The sequence below is a fragment of the Pleurodeles waltl genome, chromosome 5 (genome assembly GCF_031143425.1).
Source record: "Pleurodeles waltl isolate 20211129_DDA chromosome 5, aPleWal1.hap1.20221129, whole genome shotgun sequence".
Classification (NCBI taxonomy): domain Eukaryota; kingdom Metazoa; phylum Chordata; class Amphibia; order Caudata; family Salamandridae; genus Pleurodeles; species Pleurodeles waltl.
The window spans coordinates 340,235,421-340,257,107 of NC_090444.1; the positions used below are offsets into that span (position 1 = coordinate 340,235,421).

The following is a 21,687-nucleotide window of genomic DNA, read 5'->3' on the forward strand; positions in this document are numbered from 1 at the left end:
TAGAACAAACATTATGCAAAACATGATAAAGTCTCTTCAGAATTAAAAAAATTGAATTTCTTCAACATGTGGAAGCTTTGACATTAATAGTTGACATTATAGCGGTGTGCTGAGAAGTACTTTTAAAAGTGATAGCTTTGTACAACTGGTAATTTGAACTCACATATTTGAAAGTGTTTTCATGTGCGATAATGAAGAAAAAAAGTTTTGTTGAAATGAAGCATTTGCCTAATATCACACAATCTAAACGGGGAAGCCACGATATTTTGGGTTTTCTGGTTTCACTTTGTACATATTAGTCAGTAAGAGGGTATCTATTTGTTGAAGTTAAAGAAATGTAGTAACTAGGTTCTCCACCACCGCTTAACTTTAGGAGAACCTTCATCTTTTAAGAGATCTTGCAGCAACAGAGTAAAACTGATATATTTTGTTAATATGCAGAAATGTTTCACCTTGGTACATCAGTGTATATCAGTGCATTGAGAAGTATTTATTAAAAAGTGACAGGTTTCAAACATGAATTCCAAAACATTCATTCTTCTCCCCCACCCTGACAACTACAATAGTGAACTAAGAGGAAGTCAGTGCAGTCTTTGTGTGGCCTGAGTTACTACTTTACCTGAGCAACAATAGGTTATTAAATCAAACATAGGAGAAGGTTTTGTACAGCGCACATCCTAAAGTCATGCTTTGTGAGGTCCTCTTATGTGAGATCATAAAAAAGGAGGGAAAGTGATACAAAATAATTACCTAGTATCACACAATTTGGCAAAGTGGGGTACCTGGGATTAATCCCAGGTTTTCTGGTTTTACATTGTGCCGTTCAACCATTAGATGTATATGCTTTGCTTTCCCTACACCCACATTACTACAGCTCGCTCCCACCCCCCAACTCCCACCCTTGGAACTCCCTTTCAGACTGCCACTCTGCTAGCATCAAAGCAGCAGTAAGTCACATCACAGACCACATTTTGTGGGCCCTGGGAATATGTTTGTGAGTACCCGTGATTTATACCTCTCAGTGCATTTGTTTAAAACATAACACAAAACTCGACCCCAAGGTTTTAGGCCCTTTTTCACAAGCAGTAGTTACATTACACAAGGTGAAGTGTATTGTTTATAGGCATGAGAGATTAAGCGATTTGCCCAGGATCACAGGGATGTCTTGCTGACGCCGAGACTCTAACCTAGTTCCTCAGTTCCACAGTCAGCAGCTCCGGCTGTAATGCCACATCCTGGGTAGAAGGAGGTAGGCAGGGTGAAACCACATGAAAGCTCTGCTAGTTAAAGGCCTGAGGTTCCAGCAGGATCTCAAGCTGAGCCAGAGCCAAGCTTCAGGCTAGAGCCTGGCTCGAGCTTTCAGTGGCAAAGAAGACAAGGGATGAATGCTAGAGGAGGCAAGGACAATAAAGAATGATATTGTATGCGGAGAGAAGATACTGGTGCCAAAAAACTCAGATGTTGGCACAGCACTTTCCTAATCTGCCAAGATGACAGTCTTTTGGGCATCCAAGATCAACCTTCGAGGGACTCTGAGTGGGCAATTCTGTGTTGAAAACAGCACCATTTTCAGGTGTTAGGAGACAAAGACGCACGGATCCTGACTGGGGTGTAGCTTGATCAGTAAAACTGGGGAGCTGTGAGCTTCAGATTTCCCTATATTCACGCTAGCACATAAATTTAAAATACATGATACCAATGGTTCCCAGCCAGTGGTCTGGGGACCTCTGAGGGTCTGTGAAGCCTCCTGAGAGGGCTGCGACTGCTTAGAAATTTTAATATTATTAACAGATTAATAAAATGTATATAAGTGGCTAAATGTACACCTGGAAATTTCAAAATGTGCTGTAAATGTCTAGGAAGTTGACATTGAGGATACTAATTTAATTTTTAGTCTCCAGATTAATTTGTGGGAGCAGTACAGGTGCATCGGACAAAATATAGCATGGACGATGTGGCTTCAATTGAATTTAGAAAAGCTCCAACGTTCCTATTTTTTAAAAAAAAATTATTTGTATTTGTTTGCAAATTAAATAAAATGTGTTATCATTTGTGTATGTGTTTGATGAATGCCCGTTTCTGTGTTTTTTTGCATTCAAATCATCAACCATGTTTAGGCCGGGGTTCCCGGCTTCCAGTAATGACTCAGTTACTGGATTTCAATTATCATTCAGTGGGGGTCCCCGGGTCCCAGTAATGATAAAGTGGGGGTCCACAGAGCTCAAAAGGCTGAGAACCACTGCATTTTACAACAAGCAGTGTGCACGAGAGCGGTTTAAGGGGCAACAGAAAAGGGAGAGAAATGTGGATTGGTAGGGATAATAAGTGAGAGAAAGCACATTATTTTGTGAAATAACTAACATTTTTGAAGTCTTTCCAAAGAGATAGAAGAGTGTGTGTGCGTTTTTGTCTGTTTGTGTAAAAATTTCTGGTGAAATCCGACAAACACTGCAGCATACCCATCTAATCTGAAAACACCTGTACTCAACTGTTTGTCACAAAACGCATTTTATATGGTGGTTAAGCACCCCCAAACAACCACCCAACTCCCTCCCGAAGCTACACCCTTGATCCTGACATATAACAGGTGGTTTCTCAGCATCCGTACTGAAATTTAACATTCGCTCATATTATTTTAAGTGACTCATTAGCACGTTCTGTTACTGTTGTATTTTAGGATAGTAGATGCTGATTTTCCATTTTCTTATTTCCTAGGTACACGTGAATCCTTGTTTTTACCAGCCTTCTCATAAAAAGCAGTTCTTGCCGTTGGAGAAAGATAAATGGCAGTGGCTGGAGGAAGGTGACAGCTTTTCACTGTTGCCAGACAAATTTGTTTTCAAGGTCGTTGCCTCTCAGCCGGATATAGACTGCACTTTAAGGTAAAGCTATTTCATGCGAGGGGACTTAGCAGGCAACATAGGAATAACACAACGAGGTTTGTTTCATTTCCTAAGGTTAGCTTTGAAAACGAATTTGAGTTTATTTTTGGATATTTTGGCCTGGCACAGGAAGCCTGAGAACAGGATTAAGGATGGCAGCTGTCCCACAGATAAACTCAGCAGTCTTCTGTTGTGTTGAAGGTGTTTTCTTCTAAGCTGAAATCTAGCACTTTCTTTGGCATGAAAAGCTAAGGTTGCTGACAGAATTGTTGTTTGAATGCTCTTTGCTGTTATATCCTGTTGCCTAAATAATTCATATTCAACAAAAAACTGAATTTCTTTGTTTATGGAAGGCTTTTATTATTCAGGGTATCTTACCTGGAAATAAAGGTCATATTGTGTAAATTTATTACAGTAGATCGTATCTTGTTCGATTAATCTCCTCAAAGGTCAACCAAGAGAATCCAGGAAATGTCAGCTCTGCTGCCCTTTCTAAATAAAATTGTTGTCATCAAGATAGAAATATTTTCTCGGGCATGCTTGCCTTCTTTTGCCGTCCAGCTCGGAGAAGAGGGGTGGCTGTGGTGTGGTGTTTGGGATAATATTGTAATCGTCATCTTCAGGAAATCTTTATATAGGTCCCCTTTGGGTAGCATTCAAGATGGTGGCTAATCTATCGTTTAGGATCGCTATTACATGCACAAATGGAGCATTGAGTTGCTTCAACCTTGCAACTCCTTTAACATACTGCGTTCTACAGGGGTTTCTATTTGCGCTGCATTTTTCGTAACATTTTACCTCATCCCTATTGTAAGCGATTTATTCAACAATTCACAAATTTGTGTCTGTTGTCCCCCAAAGTCATAGCGAGCCCTTACTGACTTGCTCATCTATAATGAAGTGCGAATGAGTGACACTGTATGCAGCCTAATATGTAAACACAAGAGGTAGAGCCAATGATGGGAACCCAGAGAACTCATCTCCACACTGTAAAGAACAGCCTATACTCCTATTTTGGGATATCTCTGGTCTTCAACAAAAGTAAATTATGGCTTGGGTGGATAAATGGCTCACCCTCTAATCCTGTATCAAAGCTCAAGTTAAAAGAGGGCTTTCCTTTTACATTGTTTTAATAAATAAGCCCCTAATTTCAATCTCCTTTAATGGTTGATCTGGTAGTAAGTGCAATGCAGTCTAAAAATACACTTGTCAAGCCCTCAAAAGGTTGCCTGCGAGCTCCTTAAATTGAAGTATAACAAAATATGACTTTGGGATGAATAAGGATGGCCAATATAGGGCCTTATTTGTAGCTTGAGATATGCCTTATTCATACCCCCAAATAAATCTAAATTTACATTTGAGATTAGCTCTTTTACTCATAGTTAAATTTAGAGCCTTCTCAGTGTACATTATAGAGAAAATCAATATTCTTTTGTGAGACTACATATGCATCTCTTGACTGTTCACAAATTATCTCCTGCATCTATTGAGTAACAGAAGCTCTAGAGCGCAGGAGAAGATGATCTCAAATTGTGTTAACAGTAACAAAGACTAGAATAAATCATTTTAAAAAATCTCCCAGACCCTCTTGGGTCCTGAAGCCTCATGATATTGTGCATAAAGACACCTTTCTATATTTGGCCGTTGTTAAATGTCCTCACTTACTCATTCACATACTACTCCTCTCACTAATCACTAATTTACATCACTGTTTGCTTATGTGGTTTATATTCTGACACGCCCAGCAATTCCAAAATGTCAACCAGTATTCTTGACATGGAACATCAAAGTTAGTTGCTAATGAAAGGACCACATGGTGTCATATTAGAGAAGCACTCCTTGGGAGTGACAGGTGCTTCTGCATCAATGCTTGTATGGCCCCTTATTTAACTCAAATTGCGTGAGTACTTATTTAGCCCCGGAGGCAGGGCAAGGGAGCATTTCCTCATTTGCATGAAGAATTGCGCCTTGCATATGATAGAGCACAACTCACCACGTGCTTGTAACCTTTTACTGATGAGGGTACAGGGGCATACAGACTTGCGGGAGGCTATCAGTGCACCACTTATGAAATGGAGACCCTAGAGATCCCTCCTCGAGACGTAAAACTGATGGCTCTTCTTTCACTGCAGCTCTGTTCCTGGTGCGGCACAAATTCATGTCTGCAGTGAGGAATTATATAATTGTTTGGTCAGATCACTAGTTAATATCTTCCAATCTTACAGTACCATTAAAGAAGGGATTATAGTCCACTATAATAGTAAAACTACGAAATAGAACCTGGTATACAAAACCTCCTACCGATAAGCAGTCGAGACAGACTCAGCACCGGATAATCCTGAAACAAAATTTCCTGCCTTCTGTTTCTGGATATCAGACAGACTAGGAAAAATCACACCTCTGAAATCAAGGAATTTTGGTTAAAAGAACCATACAGCTCTAGGGTTTAAGACTCCTTGACCAAGCTAATAATTGCCGCGTGCACTGCTGAGCTTGCCTGCCAACTGAAGAATAATCCAGATCTATGCACTGAATATAAAACTAATTAATTTGTATTATCGTTGCCTCAAGGAGTCTCGCGTTACCTTTTACTCAGCTGAACCAAACTGCAAACATGAAGAACGGGCGTATTAAAAGTAACTAATGAGCTGACACACCTTCTCAAGATACTCTCACCTGCATATCGCACACGAGGGGGCGAGAGGCAGCTGATCATCAGTCACCCTCCCAGCTGTAGCCATACCACACGATTGATGAAGAATTTTAGCCTACCTTCTGACTATTCATTCGAGTTTAGGATTCTCCTATTTATGGATGTTTTTGAAGGTGCCTGATGCTGTACAGAATGTGGTGAGGCATATAAGTTTCACCCGTTGGTATTTATGCCGGTTTCCGTCAGTGTGTCACGATTGTTATGTGTAAGAGAATTTGAATGAGTTGTCTCTACTAAGACCCATGTTTTATTTCAGAAAAAAAGCACCAATGTCGTGAATATGTTGGTACGTACAAGGCCAAAGGACATCGGCATTTCACCAGTACCTGCATTGTGTTGTTTGCCCCCAGTGATAGGATATTTTGCTTGTGGCTCATGTAGTATCTGGTCTGGCTAGCACTAAGAAATCGATTCATTTGGCCTAAAATATCCGTGAATCTTGAATAAACATCCAATAAGTATAATGTAATATACTTGATCACATGCCACATAACCTCTTCTATCTGGGACCACAGGGAAGATGAAAATAAGGATAATGGAGCATAGAAGCAGTGGCAGATTACAAACCTTACTGACACAATTTACAACCCATTTCTTGGAACAGAATCACAGAATGATTTCAGATGGGTGGTGCCGTATAAACCAAATATATCTGCTAATCAGAAATACTTCAAGCACTTCCTATTTAACAGTGAACAGCTTTAGGTATATAGGCTAGGCAATAATTTAAGAGGTCTCAACAATGATATCCCATAGCATCATCTAAACGCTATCTAACTAAAGCATGAATGATCACCTGCCTGCTGGTCACAATCTCAACATTAATAAGACGATTTTTCCATATTATAATTGGGCAGTTAGCCAACAGTTATTCATATGAAGCAGGAGACCACAATACTCCACATACTACAATAAGCCATTTCCCCAATTCCTAGAGTAAATAAGATATATTTCAATACTCCTGTCTCTGTTTTCTTCTTGGCACATTTAAGTAATATTGGGTTTTGCAAATACAGCTTTTGATATCCCAACATGGTTTGATTAAAGTGAAAAGAATAAAGGCAAAATGTATGCTATATGGTGGTATCCTGTGCAACTATGACATGTTACTAACTTTGATGTTCTGGGATGACAGTTTCCAAGAATATTATGGAGAGTGACCTCAAAGGCAAAATCCTATTGCTAGACTTGTCAACCTTAGGGTGGTCTTTCCCCAAACATTTTGCCTTTCTTCTCCATTTTTGCTGATCTCGTTTTCGCTGGCCTTAAAACTCTGCACACTTTACCCCTGCTAACTAGTGCTAAAGCGCATGTGCCCACTCCTTATTACATTGTAACATTGGCTTATCCCCAACTGGCACATTTAATTTACTTACAAGTCCCTAGTAAAGTGGTGCTATATGTTTCCAGGGCTTGTAAATTAAATGACACCAGCCAGCCTGCAGCACTTATTGTGCCACCACTCAAGAAGCCCTTTAAACATGTCCGAGGTCTGCTATTGCTGCCGGTGTACGCAATTTTAAAACTGCCATTTCAACCTCGAAAAATAAACATTTTGACAGGACAAACCTTCCTTTTTAATACAGATAACTCTCCGGTGGGATAGACCCTGGATAGCCCAGAGGGCAAGGTACAGTGTATTTAAAAAGTTGGACATGCATTTTTTAAGTTTTACATCTCCTGGTAATGAAAATCACTTTAAATTAATTTTTCACTACTCCAAGACATACCCCTCACATAAGATTACATTGGAGTTACCTTATTACATTTAATAAGCTTTCATTTCCAAATGGAGAAAGGTAACCAGTTAATGTTTTGAGTCTTCGGAACTGGAATGAAAAATCCTAACTTTACTAACTTATTGTGGAGTTTGATTTTAACTTACAGTTTTGTAAATGCCACTCTTAGAAGGCTGCCAATTTTCTGCCTTGTTCGTTTATTCCCTGTAGCCTGCCTCTGGGTCAGATGACTGAGTGTAGTTGACAGTTAGGCTTTGCGTATTCCTCCTAGACAGCCACCCACAATAGAGAGCCTGGATGGGGCATCAAAGGCAGGCTGGGAGGGTGAAGGTGGGCTTAACCCTTCTTACACATGAATAAGCTGTGTTCTACCTCCACACAAAGGGCTTGCAAACTGTAGGAAGGTGGTTTTCTTCTAGCATGGTTACCCCCATTTTTGGCCTGTTTGTCAGTATGTTTTTACTGTCTCTCTGGGATCCTGGTAGTCAGGACCCCAGTGCTCATAGTTGGTGGCCCATATGTCAGTGTGTTTTACTGTGTTGTCAGTATGCTTGACTGTGTCACTGGAGGTCTGCTAACTAGAAACTCCAGTGCTTATGCTCTTTCTGTTTCCAAATTTGTAACTATAGTCTAGTGACTCCATATTCCAATCCAGATTGGCACACTGGACCCCCCCTTGTAAGTGCCTAGTATATGGTATCTAGTTACCCAGGACATTGGAGATCCTTACGGGCTGCAGCATTTCTTTTGCCACCCATAAGGAGCTCATACAAACACTCCTTCAGGACTGCCACTGCAGTCTGAGTGAGCACACACTATTTCACAGCCATTTTCACTGCACAAGGTAACTTATAAGTCACCTATATGTCTAACCTTCAGTTAGTGAAGGCTAGGTGCAAAGTTACTGTGTGTGAGGGCACTCTTACACTAGATATAGCAAGAGGTGTTCCCCTTTTGACCACTGAAGAAACAGTTCCTTTCACGGCTGCAGCCCTGAAAATTATGAGTTTCACTGTACAACACAGGTTTAGGGCATGGAGTGGCAGATAGTACAGGAGGACTCTAACCTGGATTCATTCGAAAGAGGTAGGGTACGCTCAAGACTCGATTATATTATACATAGCACAATCTCATGGGATAGGATAACGACATTTAAGATTGGCAACAGAAGAAAAAGTTATCACTTCCTGCTAAGCATAGAATTGAAGGGATTTTACTTAAATTTGAGCTGCCCAGGAAGGAATAGGACTGAAATAACACCCTCTCTCATTAACAATCGCAGATCAGTAAAAATGGCCCTCAGTATGAGTAATTTGGAGGCTATGGCAAATATATATACCCCATTTTCTACCTTGTTGAACCCATATGTCTGTGCAAGGCCTAATTAAATACCAATACTTGTCATACATCAATCCTTGATTACATCGCTGAGGTCCCATTTTACTAAAGTGATACAACAAAAGTCATGTCAAGGAGAAAACGCCACTAGGAAATGTAACCCCTGGTATACATCTGAATGCAAAGAAGGGAAAAAGATATTCCAAGCCCAGAAATCCGATAGGAATATTACATGCAAGGGCTAGCTACAGGAAAATCTTGACCAAGGCATAGAGAAGTTGGGAGGATCACAATTTGGCTGACCTTCTTACTGCAGCTAAGCAAAAAGAGACAGTAACTTTTTGGAGGATAGTTGCAGATGGTAGTAAAGAGGGGATATCTAGCACTGAGCATCATGCAGGTCCCGCTACATGGGTCTGTCACTTTACTGATCTTTATTCCTTTTACACCTAAAACAACGTGTACACGATTCCCTGAGATTAAGCGGGATAGTGTCCCTGTTCTCCTTTTTGCAGACAATACTATCTTAATGTCTCAAATGCCTATGGGGTTACAGTCCCTACTAGAGAAATGTAGTGAGTTTTGTGTGGAAAAGGGGTTAGAAATCAATGTAAACAAAATATTTATTGATTGTTAGACCCCACAGATTCCTTAGAAGGTATATTTTGATCCATGGGCAAACATTGGTACATGTAAAACATTTTAACTACCTAGGGATAATGTTGGATTCTAAATTATCATGGACTCCCCCTGTGGATAAAGCAAAAACATCCCTTGTGTATCATTCCACAGCAATTAGTACCCAATACCGAAAATCGAGGGCAGCAGAAGTATCCCCTGTGCTTGAGGTTTACAGATACAAAGCACAAGCTGATGCTTTTCTACAGGGCAGAGTTATGAGGATCAGCAAATCTGAAACAACTAATATTACAAGAAAACATCTTTGTGAGAAGTATACCAGGGTTACCTGCCTCAACACCCCTGATCCCAATGTTCCTAGACCTGAATATAAAGCAAATTGATCATTTGGCAATATTAAGACCTATGCTTTATTGGTGCAGACTTTGGATACTACCAGATTTGGCTCCCTACAGAGAAGCAATAATGGAACTAGCCGATTTAAATAGATCTGAATCTTTCCATTGGCTCCGCTATGTGAGATTTTGGTTTCTCAAACTTGGACTTCAATCCTTCTAGGACAATCCTTATACTCTTACTGTGCATTCAAAGGTTCTCCTGAAACAAGTGTTATCTTTCTAACCTCAATCGAAATGTGAATTTGGGCAGATTAACCACCCATTTTCTGAATAATAAACCAAAACCCAATTTTGAAGAATGGGTAGATGTAATACATTCAAGGCGTGCAAAAATACTTTACATGAAATTTCGGTACGAAATTCTGCAAATTAAGGCATATACTGTAAAATGGGACCGGATGAGAAATAATAGAAACAATTAAATTTGCAACTTGTGCAATATGAGGAGTATTGAAACTATCGAGAATGTGCTATTGTTTTGCAAAGCTTATGATAAGCCTAGAAGGACGTGAATCTGCCCAATTTGTATTAATCTAGGAATAAAGAAGTACAAGGGAGCAGCAAGAATTTTGAGGTCCGATACCACTGCTTATATAGTATTTGGAATAAGCCGATTCCTATTAGCAACTGTATATATTAGAGACAAAGAGGCCCTAAGTCTCTAGAATATCGGAGGCTATGGAGTTTTAATTGTAACCTACAGATAAGACCACTATCCTATTGTTGTAAAATGTATTTAAGATAGATAATTTTGTATATTAAGTGCTGAGAATATTGAGCATAGATTTTAATTAATTCAATTTGTTTTAGCATCTTGAATCTCATAATTCAATTAGATCTTATTTTTTCTTTGGGCCAGGCCATATTGTTGCTTAATCTCTTCTCTGCTTAAATATATCCTAAAGGACGCAGTCAATTTTATACTGTCTAGTACTGGAGATAGAGGAGTGACATAAAGTACTCTTGCTGACACTAGAACTAGAAAAATTGATGAACAATTGTGATTGTTAACAAGAGCGGGGGCAGCTTAAAATTGTTAATCTAGGGCTAGCATCCCATACCCTAGGATGAAATTAAGACAGTTATATCCATGCACTACAACAAGCTCCCTAAATCCTATTAACATGCCATCTGTGTTTCCAACTTTAAGATCCAAATTATTATCATGTGGAAGAAATTTGACACATTGGACCTAGCTCTTAGAGGTTATTGAATTAGGTTAAGTAAATGTATCCAAGCAAACCAGGATTGTTGATTTACAACTTGATCAATTGATTTCTAATGATTTATTGTATTATTGTTTTTAGGGGATTTTATTGATATTTTTGTACATATTTTATTACTGTTATTTTATTGCTGCATCTTCTTATGGCTTATAGCCAAATAAAGATGTGTACAGAATGAATAGTGCAGATTTGTTTCATTTTGCTAAGGCCTGCCATCGAACTGAATGTTTAAGGGCAGAGGATTGTAAAATATCAAGTCAAAAAGTGGCAGGATTATTTTTGTGCTTTGTCATGGTAAAAACAAGATGTAGGTAGGGACTACTGAGGTGCCCTCTATTTTCCATCCTTTACATTTTGGTTCAAAGATATGATAAGCTGTAACAGCCTGGATAGGGTGTTGGTGCAATTGAAGCTGCATAATATCAGCCTCAATTGCAGATAATTTCTTATTGAGCAAAGTGGCAATATTAATGAGATTGTCAAGGCTGGTAGATGTACCCAAACAACACAAGTAATGCAAGTGGTATTTCTGATGGATACAACTACCTGTGGATTCCTCACCTAATGAATTCTCCCCATGCGCAGCATTCGACTGAAACTTCTCTCTCTAGCTCTGCACGTCGGCGAGGACGTCACAATTGCCCGACTCCTCGTGGCAATAAGAGGTCCTCGCCGCCGTGCTGACGTCAGTTCCCTTTTTTCCGTGCCTTCGATAAAGGTTACTTTTCTGTTACCTGTATCGTTAGCTCTTGGGAAGGGATACTTTTTGTATTTCCAGGATGTCGGCTCCGAAAAAGTCGGGTTTCAAGCCCTGCAGGGAATGTGGAGGTCGCATGTCTGTGACTGATCCGCACAACGATTGTCTTTGGTGCCTCAGTTCCGATCACGACTTCCAAGAATGCAGATCCTGCCAAAAGATTAATCCTAAGGCATTGAAGGAACGCAAGGCGAAGTCTTTCTTGGCGAGGTCCAACAAGGAGAGGAAGCTGCACCATCGGTCCTCTTATGGAAAGTCTTCCAATAAGAAGCGACGTCATCGTGACTCCCGACGTCGGTCCAGAAGTCGGCCGGCGTCGAGGTCTCCATCGTCCCGGCGCCGCAAGTCTTGGGAAGTGAGTCCGACGGTGTCCCCTCAACCTGTGACGCCGCAGACGACCCTGGCGCCGTCAGTTTTTGAAGTCGTGGAGCCTCAAAGTCATCTGGCTTCGCCGGTGCATCCTGAGCCTGAAGAGTCCAGCCCAGCGCCGGCACCGGCTCCACAGGCTTATACTTCATTCCTGGCTCTGGGTACAGATCCTGCGGCATTCCTTAATGCCATGTTTCAGATTTTTCAAAATATGGCTCCAGGAGGTGGTGCGCCAGCTGGCCCCACTGGTCCCCCGGATTTCAATCTCAGTGCTCCGGCTCCATATAAACCGACGCCGTATATGCCATTTTGTTTGGCTGGAGATTCGAGTCAGGCCCCTGTGCCGACAGTGCAGCCCTCGATGTCGAGGGAGAGACCTTCGACGCCGGTGTCGGAGGTGATGGAGCCGAGAGGGCGGATGTCAGCATCGGATGCGGGTGCCTTCACCATGGCGCCGATGGATCCATCTGCGACGTTGGGTGGATCGGGAGAACCTGTCATGACGCCTTCCCGGCGCTGTTCACCGATGTCGCTCCGCTCCATGTCGATGCCGGGGCTCGAGGCCAAGTTGAGGTCACGTCGAAAGGCCCTTAGACATTTAGAGGAGAGGGAATATCAGCAGCAATTCTTCGAAGAAGGGGAGATCACTGATCCCCAGGGTGACTTCCCTGGGTTGGACACAGCAAGTGGTCTTGATACCTCTCCAGAGTATGACTTGGCCTCTCCTGGTGAATATACAGAGGAGGCAGCCTCTTACCACTCTGTTATTAGGAAGGCCGCAGCATTTCTGGATCTTCCTTTACCGACAGCACAGGTGAAGACCAACCTTTTGACTGAGGTTCTACATCCTGCTACAGCCATGGCGGATCCTCTTCTACCATTTGATGAAGCCCTGATGGATCCGATCGAAGAGGTTTGGAAGAAGCCTGTTTCCTCTTCGGCTGTTAGTAGGTCGGTGGCCAGGCGTTATAGATCAGTGCCTGGGGACCCGGAGTTTTTGTCTAAACACCCTTCACCAGACAGCTTGGTGGTACAAGCATCCTGCTCTTCGAGGTCGGCCCCTGGTTCGTTTCCGGGAGTACCATCGGACCGGGAATTTAAGCTGATGGACCAATCGGCCAGGAAGGTGTTTTCTTCTTGCAGCATGGCTCTAAAATCTGCCAATGCAACATGTATTCTGGGCAGGTATATCCATGCCATAATGGATGCAACGAAGACTGTGCTTCCGGACATGCCCCAGGACTTGCGTAGTCTTCTTTCGGATGCTCAGGCGGCGGCTACGCAGATTATTCATACAGGGCTGGATACCACGGACTCTATTGCAAGAGCCATGGGGACTTCCGTTGCCTCCAGACGGCATGCGTGGTTACGCCGGATTTTCGACAGACGTCCAATCTACGTTGCTGGATCTGCCCTTCGATGGGGCAAAACTGTTTGGTTCAAAGGCGGACTCTGCACTAGAGCGCTTTAAAGAATGTAGGGCCACAGCTAGATCTTTGGGTCTGCAGGCTGCTTCTACCCCATTTCGATCTTTTAGACAGCTGCGTGTTTTTGGAAGAGGTGCTTCCTTTCGTGGGAGATCACAGCAGCCGGGGCAGCAGTCCTCCAGCCTCCCTTATCGCTCATTCAGGGGGCGGGGTAGAGTCCGCACAAGAGGTGCCACCCAGCAGCAGCACCCGTCCTCTTCCTCTTCCTCTGGGGGGGTTACCTCAAGGAAAGCAGCCCTAGTCCCCTTGCCATTGTTTCTCATACCTCTCCGGTAGGGGGAGGCTTTCACTTTTTCTTCCCATATGGGAGTCCATAACAACAGACTCTTGGGTCATCAGTTTGGTGAGAAGGGTTTACGCCCTTCCCTTTCGGGAGATTCCTCCTCCCTTCCCTGCACGTCCTTCCTTTTGTTCAGAAGATCATCTCCTGCTGTTACAACAGGAGGTTCTCTCCCTATTATTGAAGGGTGCAGTGGAGTTGGTTCCAGCGCAAGAAAGGGGTCAGGGGGTTTATTCCAGGTACTTCCTGATCCCCAAGAAGGATGGTCGTCTGAGGCCTATTTTGGACCTGAGGATTTTGAATTGGTTACTCAACCAGGAGAAATTCAAAATGCTGACTCTATCAGAGGTGCTTTTGGCGTTGGACAAGGAGGATTGGATGGTGTTGGTCGACTTGCAGGATGCTTATTTTCACATTCCCATTCTCAAGTCGCACAGGAAGTATCTCCGGTTTGTGGTAGGATCGCAGCACTATCAGTTTGCGGTCCTTCCTTTTGGTCTTACTTCCGCACCAAGGGCCTTCACGAAGGTGATGGCGGTTGTTGCAGCACACCTCAGGAGGAAGGGAGTAGCAGTATTCCCTTACCTGGAAGATTGGTTGATCAAAGCCGAGTCTCCTGGGCTTGTGTTGCATCATCTGCAACTGACAACCCAGTTGTTGTTCAGTCTGGGTTTTTCAATAAATGTGCACAAGTCTCACCTAGAGCCCTCTCAACGTCACCTATTCATAGGGGCAGAACTGGACACAACATTGAATCGAGCCTTTCCTCCGCCACAGCTGTTACGGGACATTCAGGCGTTGGTTCCAATGTTTCAAGAAGGATTGGTAGTTCCGGTCCTCAAGGTCCTTTGTTTGCTTGGTCTGTTCGCTTCTTGCATTCTGTTGGTGACCCTGGCATATGAGGGCTCTTCAGTGGTGCCTCCGCAAGCAGTGGTTTCAACACAGAGGAGATCTCGGGGAATCGATGAGGATCTCCAGAGACACTGCAGCGGATCTTCGATGGTGGGCTGTGGAAGGCAACCTTTCTCAAGGGAAGCCGTTCTCGCAGCCAACTCCGTTGGCCACGGTGATAACAGATGCCTCCACTTTAGGGTGGGGAGCCCATCTGGAGGATCTGGAGATCAAGGGTCATTGGTCTCCAGTAGAGCAGAGGTTTCATATCAATCTGCTGGTGCTGCGGGCGATTTGTTTGGCCCTCAAGGCCTTCCTCCCTTCCCTTTGCGCTCAGTCAGTTCAGATTCTGACAGACAACACGACCGTGATGTGGTATATCAACAAACACGGGGTGTAGGATCGTACCTTCTTTGTAGAGAGGCTCTGCGACTCTGGTCCTGGGCTCGGGACTATCGGCTTTGTGTAGTGGCAAACCATTTGACCGGGGTCCAAAACGTTCGTGCGGACAAACTCAGTCACTTCTTCTCGGATGACCATGAGTGGCGTCTGCATCCGGATGTAGTTCTTTACATCTTTCGGATGTGGGGTTTTCCCCGTATAGACCTCTTTGCCACTCGAGAGAACGCGCATTGTCTGTCGTTCTGCAGCCTTCGGTATCCGATGCAAGGAGCATTGGGGGACGCGTTTCAGATGTCCTGGTGCGACCAGTTGCTTTACGCGTTTCCTCCCATACCCTTGATTCCTCGGGTTTTGAGGAAGATTCGCCAAGACCGGGCCCAAGTCATTCTGATAGCTCCGGATTGGCCACGAAGGGTGTGGTATGCAGACCTTCTCCGACTCTCACTGTACCCGCCGCTCCGTCTCCCTCTCAGGGCAGACCTCCTCTCGCAGTCGCAGGGGCAGGTTCTACACCCCCACCTCCAGAGCCTGCACCTTCATGCCTGGAGATTGAATGGGGCAACCTGAGTTCCTTTTCTCTGCCACCGGAGGTGGTGGACGTTTTTTTATCGGCCAGGCGACACTCCACCAAGTCGGTCTATGCAAGTAGGTGGGCTAATTTTGTTCGTTGGTGTGGAGAGAAGAAAATTGATCCCTTAAATGCCCATCTTTCTGATATTTTATTGTTTGCATTGTCATTGGCTCAGCGTGGTTGTGCTATGGCCACGGTTAAGGGCTATCTTTCGGCCCTTTTATGTCTTCCAGATCAGCCCTCTCTATTCAAATCTCCTTTGGTTGTTCGATTTTTGAAGGGGCTTACTAATAAATTTCCTCCCAGGCCTTTTATTATGCCGCAGTGGGACTTGAATTTGGTGTTGACTTTTTTGATGGGTTCCCCTTTGAGCCACTTCATTCCTGCCCGTTAAGATATTTGTTTTTCAAGACTGTGTTTTTGGTGGCCATTACGTTGGCTAGACGTGTTAGCGAACTGCAGGCTCTTTCTGCTCACCCGCCTTTCACCACTTTTTATAAGGACAAGGTGGTTTTGAGGACCAGGGTGGCTTTCCTCCCCAAGGTGGTGTCTCCATTTCACTTGGGACAATCAATAACTCTCTCGACGTTCTACCCTCCTCCACATCCATCTGAAGAGGAGGAAAGACTCCATCGTCTGGACCCTAAGAGGGCTCTTAGTTTTTATGTCAACAGGGCGAGAGAGTTCCGGTTGGATGAACAACTCTTTATCGGATACGTGGGGAAGAGGGAGGGGAAGGCCATCCACAAGAGAAGGCTCCCCAGGTGGGTCGTTCTTTCTATTAAAATATGTTACTCATTGGCAAGGAAGGATCCACCTGGGGGGATCAGGGCTCATTCCACCAGGGCCAAGTCAACCTCATCGGCTTTGGCCAGGGGTGTTCCGATGGTGGACATCTGCAAGGCTGCGACTTGGTCTTCCCTCCACACCTTTGTGAAGCATTATTGTTGGAATGCAGAGGTGCGGAGGTATGGCCATTTTGCGCAGTCAGTGCTGCAGGATTTCCTGGTTTGACCAGACGGACACCCTCCTCCGAGGTGATACTGCTTTGGGACTCTATTCATTAGGTGAGGAATACACAAGTAGTTGTATCCATCAGAAGAACAAGTTACTTACCTTCGGTAACGTTTTTTCTGGTGGATACATTAGCTACCTGTGGATTCCTCACGGTCCCTCCCGCCTCCCCATTGTCTGTCTGGTCATACCAGGATCACCTTGGGTGTGCACTTCAGTGCTTTGGTTTCAATGTTTCTACATATGTATATATGTTTATAGTTCTTATTCAAGTTATTTTCAAGTTTGCAAACCATTCATGTTGGTATGTGCCCTTTTTTAAAGAATTGTGTAAAGATTTTTAGATGAAGATTTTCTATAAAGTTTATTCTTGTTAATCTTAATGGGTGTAGATTGTCGATGTTCTTTATATGTTTCAAAGGCATGTAAAAAATGGCGTGAACTGACGTCAGCATGGCGGCGAGGACCTCTTATTGCCATGATGACGTCACACGGAGCCGCGTGGAGTCGGGCAATTGTGACGTCCTCGCCGACATGCAGAGCTAGAGAGAGAAGTTTCCGTCGAATGCTGCGCATGGGGAGCATCCATTAGGTGTGGAATCCACAGGTAGCTAATGTATCCACCAGAAAAAAACGTTACCGAAGGTAAGTAACATCCTCTTATAGCCTTAACACAATTGTGGTATGTTGGTAGAAGGCCTGGAGATACACTCATGGGGGTAAGATTACTGAAATTTCAGTGTGTGCTATGATGGATAGGCTTTGCTGTTCTCTATTGTACCATACACTGTCACACAAAATTCTGAAACAGCCTCCACATGAACTAAAACCTTTAAAGAATAATCCAGTCAAAATGCTTCCACTCATCTCCAAAATGAAAAGCCCAACACCCTACTATACCTGTAATTGTAACTCATCCGTTCCGTCACATCCGGAGCCCCCTATCCATAATCACTACTAAGCAAGCATTCAGCAGCAGGCACTTCAGAACAATGAAAAATGCTTATGTGTGCATGGCTCGTTCACCTTATTCCACCCTGTGTACAAATTATGACACAGTTGTCTTTTAAAATACACATTGACAAAGCTAGTAATTATGGCCTTGGTAAGGTTGAGGTTCTGGTTTTTATTATTTATTTTATTTTCATTTTATTGCTAGCATAGGCGACAAAAAGGAAAAAACATCATGCTGGCTAAATATGGTAACCACATGCTTTAAAAAAAATATTTTATTTATAATTTTCAAGCATAGGTAGAAAGTATACATAATACAATAATTCATAACTGGTAGAACAAAGACATAAACACAGGCTCCACACTCTTATACTGAACATCTGAATGATTCCCATACCATCCACTAAGCTTCACAAAGCTTCATCAATTCAACCCCATCTCCTCAAATTTTTTGATACTTTGATAGCGTCCCCACTCTTTGTGAATATCATTTTTCCTTAAATTTAACTTGTTGCATTTTTTGCAACCATAGTTCATATGATGGAACTTCAGCAGTTTTCTATTTTTGTAAAATTAACAATTTCGCTATTAAGGAGGCAATAAAAAACAGCTGCCTTTGCCGTATTGAAAGATCTGTCTGAGAACGGATTCTGAAAAGTACTCCCACGGCATCGGGAGCTATGGAGACCTGCAGTTTGACGCTAAGCCACTGAAAAACTTCCCTACAAAAGGGAACTAAAACAGTGCAAGTAAGTCCTTCATGGCCTTCCCCTGTACAATACCTATATCTAAAGCAGACCTCTGGGATCATTGTATTTAGTTGCACTGGTGTGTAATACAGCATCCGTTTGGAAAAAAAGGCCATTCTCTTATAATTAGCCCCCCTAATAGCTTTATGTGCCCATAAATCATACTGATCCTAAAGATGCAAATCAATCTTACACCCAGTAGATCCTCACCAAAGCACCAGGGACAATGCTTGTAGACAGTTTTCAGAGCGCTATACAATACTACTTCTAATAACCCCATTATATAATATGCTTGAGTAATCGTAGAAGCTAGTGCATCAACTGCTGGCTGGATTGATCTTCAGAAATAAAAATGTGAAGATAGGAGTAAAAGAAAGTATGGAAGGGGTCACTGGGTTGCCTGATATGAACTGGTCCCATGGTTTAAAAGTCCCAGACAGTACAAAATGATTAAACCGAAAGATACCTATGCTTTCCCAATCTCTGATCTTTCCCTTACTGCCCTCCAAACCCAAAACCTCACAATGGCTTAATGGCCTAGAGAGGTGAAAGTGGGAATCCCGAAACGCTTCTTTGAGTTGAGTATATCTAACAGCAACTGCATGAGGAAACTTGCATCTGGTTTGCTTGGGAAGCCTCAAACATTTTTAAAAAATGGGAAACCCGAACACCATATTCCTGAAATATTTGATTAAGGTAGAAATTGTTACACAAATTCCGGGATGTTACAGCCCTGAACACCCAATCTAAATAAGCGGCCTCATAATATTTTTGAAAATGTAGCAATGCCAGCCCCCATCCTCGACATTTAACTAAAGAGTTGCCAGTTTCGTAGGGGTTTTTTGCCCGACCAAACAAAATAGCGCAACATCTAATCGACTTCCCTAAAAAAAATCGGGAACCTTGATAATAACGTCCGAAAAGGGAAAATAAATGAAAAATCATTTTTATTACTGCTATACGCCCAATAATCGTTAGAGGAAATGAGTGGCACTGTTGCAATAGAGTTTGGGCCTTTTTCAGGATGGGGAAACAGTTCAGTTGGTATACGTCAGAGAACTGATAAGATAGAAGTATACACAAGTATCTAACAGGGTGAGATTTTTTTAAATTAGAGTGCATATCCGTAGGGAGAGCCACTTCGGAACAATTGAACAAGAAGGCTTCGGATTTAGTTAGATTAATTCTATACCCAACAATCTCTGTAAATATTTTGATTTTGGAGAATGCTCGAGCGATATGCTTGTCAGCAGCTAAGTACACAATCATATTGTCTGTGAAGAGTTTAATTTTAGATGCACCTTGCAAAAGCGCCTCTATCTGATGATCCTGGCACAATGCGAATGCAGCGGCTAATCGTTCGATAAATAGTGCAAATAGCAAGGGGAAATAGAGGACATCCCTGGCGAGTCACTCGGCTAACTAACACGGTGCCCACCATATGCAAATTAATTATGACTTTAGCTTCCACCTTATGATATACATTTTGTAAAGGTTGAATCAGCTTCAGGAGAAAATATAACCTGCGTAAGATTGCAAATAAGACTTCTCTGCATCAAGCATAATAATAGCGACTCTGACCTTATTATTCTCAAAATATTCAATTGCTTTCAACAAGAAATTTGTATTCGACACAGAGATCGCTTCATTTGTAAAGCTACGGGTTTCGTTGCGACGTAGAATGGGGCATGCCAGAGTACTCACAAGAGGGCTGCAAGCTGCACATATATCTGTATGGAAAGCTTCTGCAGAACCTCTCCATCCTCTCCGCCTAAGAGTGGCCTCCTCAGGCTGCTTCAGCACCCTTATCAACTATGCACAACTGATTTATGATTATTAATAACGTTTGTGCCCAAAACATTATTTAATTAAGTTCAATGATCAATATATTCAATCCAAGCACAAAATAGTGTTTTTGCTGCCAAGGTACGCTTTGCATAGCAAGGGACCCCAAAGCCTGTTGCCGGTATGAAACGCCTCGCCAGCTGTGAAACCTCACACTTTGCACCTGTTGTCCTCTGCTGCGTCCTGCTGCCTCGCACGGTTATTTAAGTGCTGGGGAGTTGAAGCACGGCCACGAGATTCAACCACAAAGCATGGCGGGAGCTCTTGTGGTCCCTCTGCCGGCAACCATATGCTTATTATGAAAAATTTAAAGAAAATGTAAAAACTAGCACTGCAAGTATTGGCCCACCAACCGTGGAACTGAAGTACACTTCTTTTTAAGTAGATGTATACGTGTGACCAGGAAAAATGTCTTCTCCCACAGTGCTAGAGAGCCAACGCCTGAAGTGTACTGGTCCATTGCCATATGTTATGTGCTGTGGTGGGTAGAAGCACAGTGGTGAACAGACCAATGGGTAAAGACCGTTGACCAGAAGCCCCACTATGTATGTATTTTGTATGGACATGTTTCTTTATTTCATGAGCTGTCCAGACAACTAAAGCTTTATCAAGGCTAGACTTAGCTTCTGACACTTTGCTGAAAATGTGTCTTGTGTTCTAAATTAAAGGGGATAGAAGGACCATTTATGTTTATTCAGCCATATAAAGAATAAAAGCACACACACATCTACTCTAAATGAGAAGATCTGGCACTGGAAACACTACCACAGGGCACCATCTCCCAGTGCAAGTACTTCTACGTAAACTAGATAAAACACTTTAGCTTTTATTACCTCAGTGAATATTAATGAGTTGGGTCAAATACGACCAACTCCAAATGGTGATTTTGGGAACCAACCGACTTGAACATAGCTAGGTTTGCTAAATCAGAATTGATCTCTGTTAGAAATGGGGACGATGTGTGGAAAATCCGGACACAGCAGTGATGAATCCACTATGAGCTAGTAATGCGGCGATTTCACCAGCCGATGTGCAGGCGCTGCGTTGATTTTTCTGCTGCTCGCCTCCGGTGCATGGGTTTTCACCGTGGGTTAACCAGATCCTCCCTTCAAGGGCCCAGGGACTGGATGCGGCACCACTTGGCAGGGTAGGGATCTCATCAAAAGAAAGCCTAAGTGTTGGCAGATGAAGTCTCGGATGGCCCTGAGACTTTAGAACAGGGGCCAAGCTCAGTCCAAGCCCTTGGAGAAACTTCACAAGCAAGATTTCAGAAAGCAAAGTCCAGTCCTTTCCCTCTTCAGGCAGACACAGCAGCAGCAGGCCAGCACAACAAAGCAGCAGGTAGTGTGGCAGGTCCTCCTCAAGCATCAAGCTCTTCTCCTTGGCATAGGTTCCTCTTGATCCAGAACTAACCTAAAATTGCGGGGTCAGCC

At 43.1% G+C, this 21,687-nt stretch overlaps 1 protein-coding gene across 4 annotated transcripts in view; it reads left to right on the forward strand.

The window, feature by feature from the left end:
- Nucleotides 1–21,687, forward strand: part of APLF (aprataxin and PNKP like factor) — a 617,611-nt gene that overhangs the window by 126,316 nt on the left and 469,608 nt on the right. For all 4 annotated transcript variants that reach the window (XM_069234079.1, XM_069234080.1, XM_069234081.1 and 1 more), the window contains exon 3: nucleotides 2,716–2,882. In XM_069234079.1, coding sequence (XP_069090180.1) covers nucleotides 2,716–2,882 — 167 coding nt within the window. The remainder of the gene's footprint in view (nucleotides 1–2,715; nucleotides 2,883–21,687) is intronic.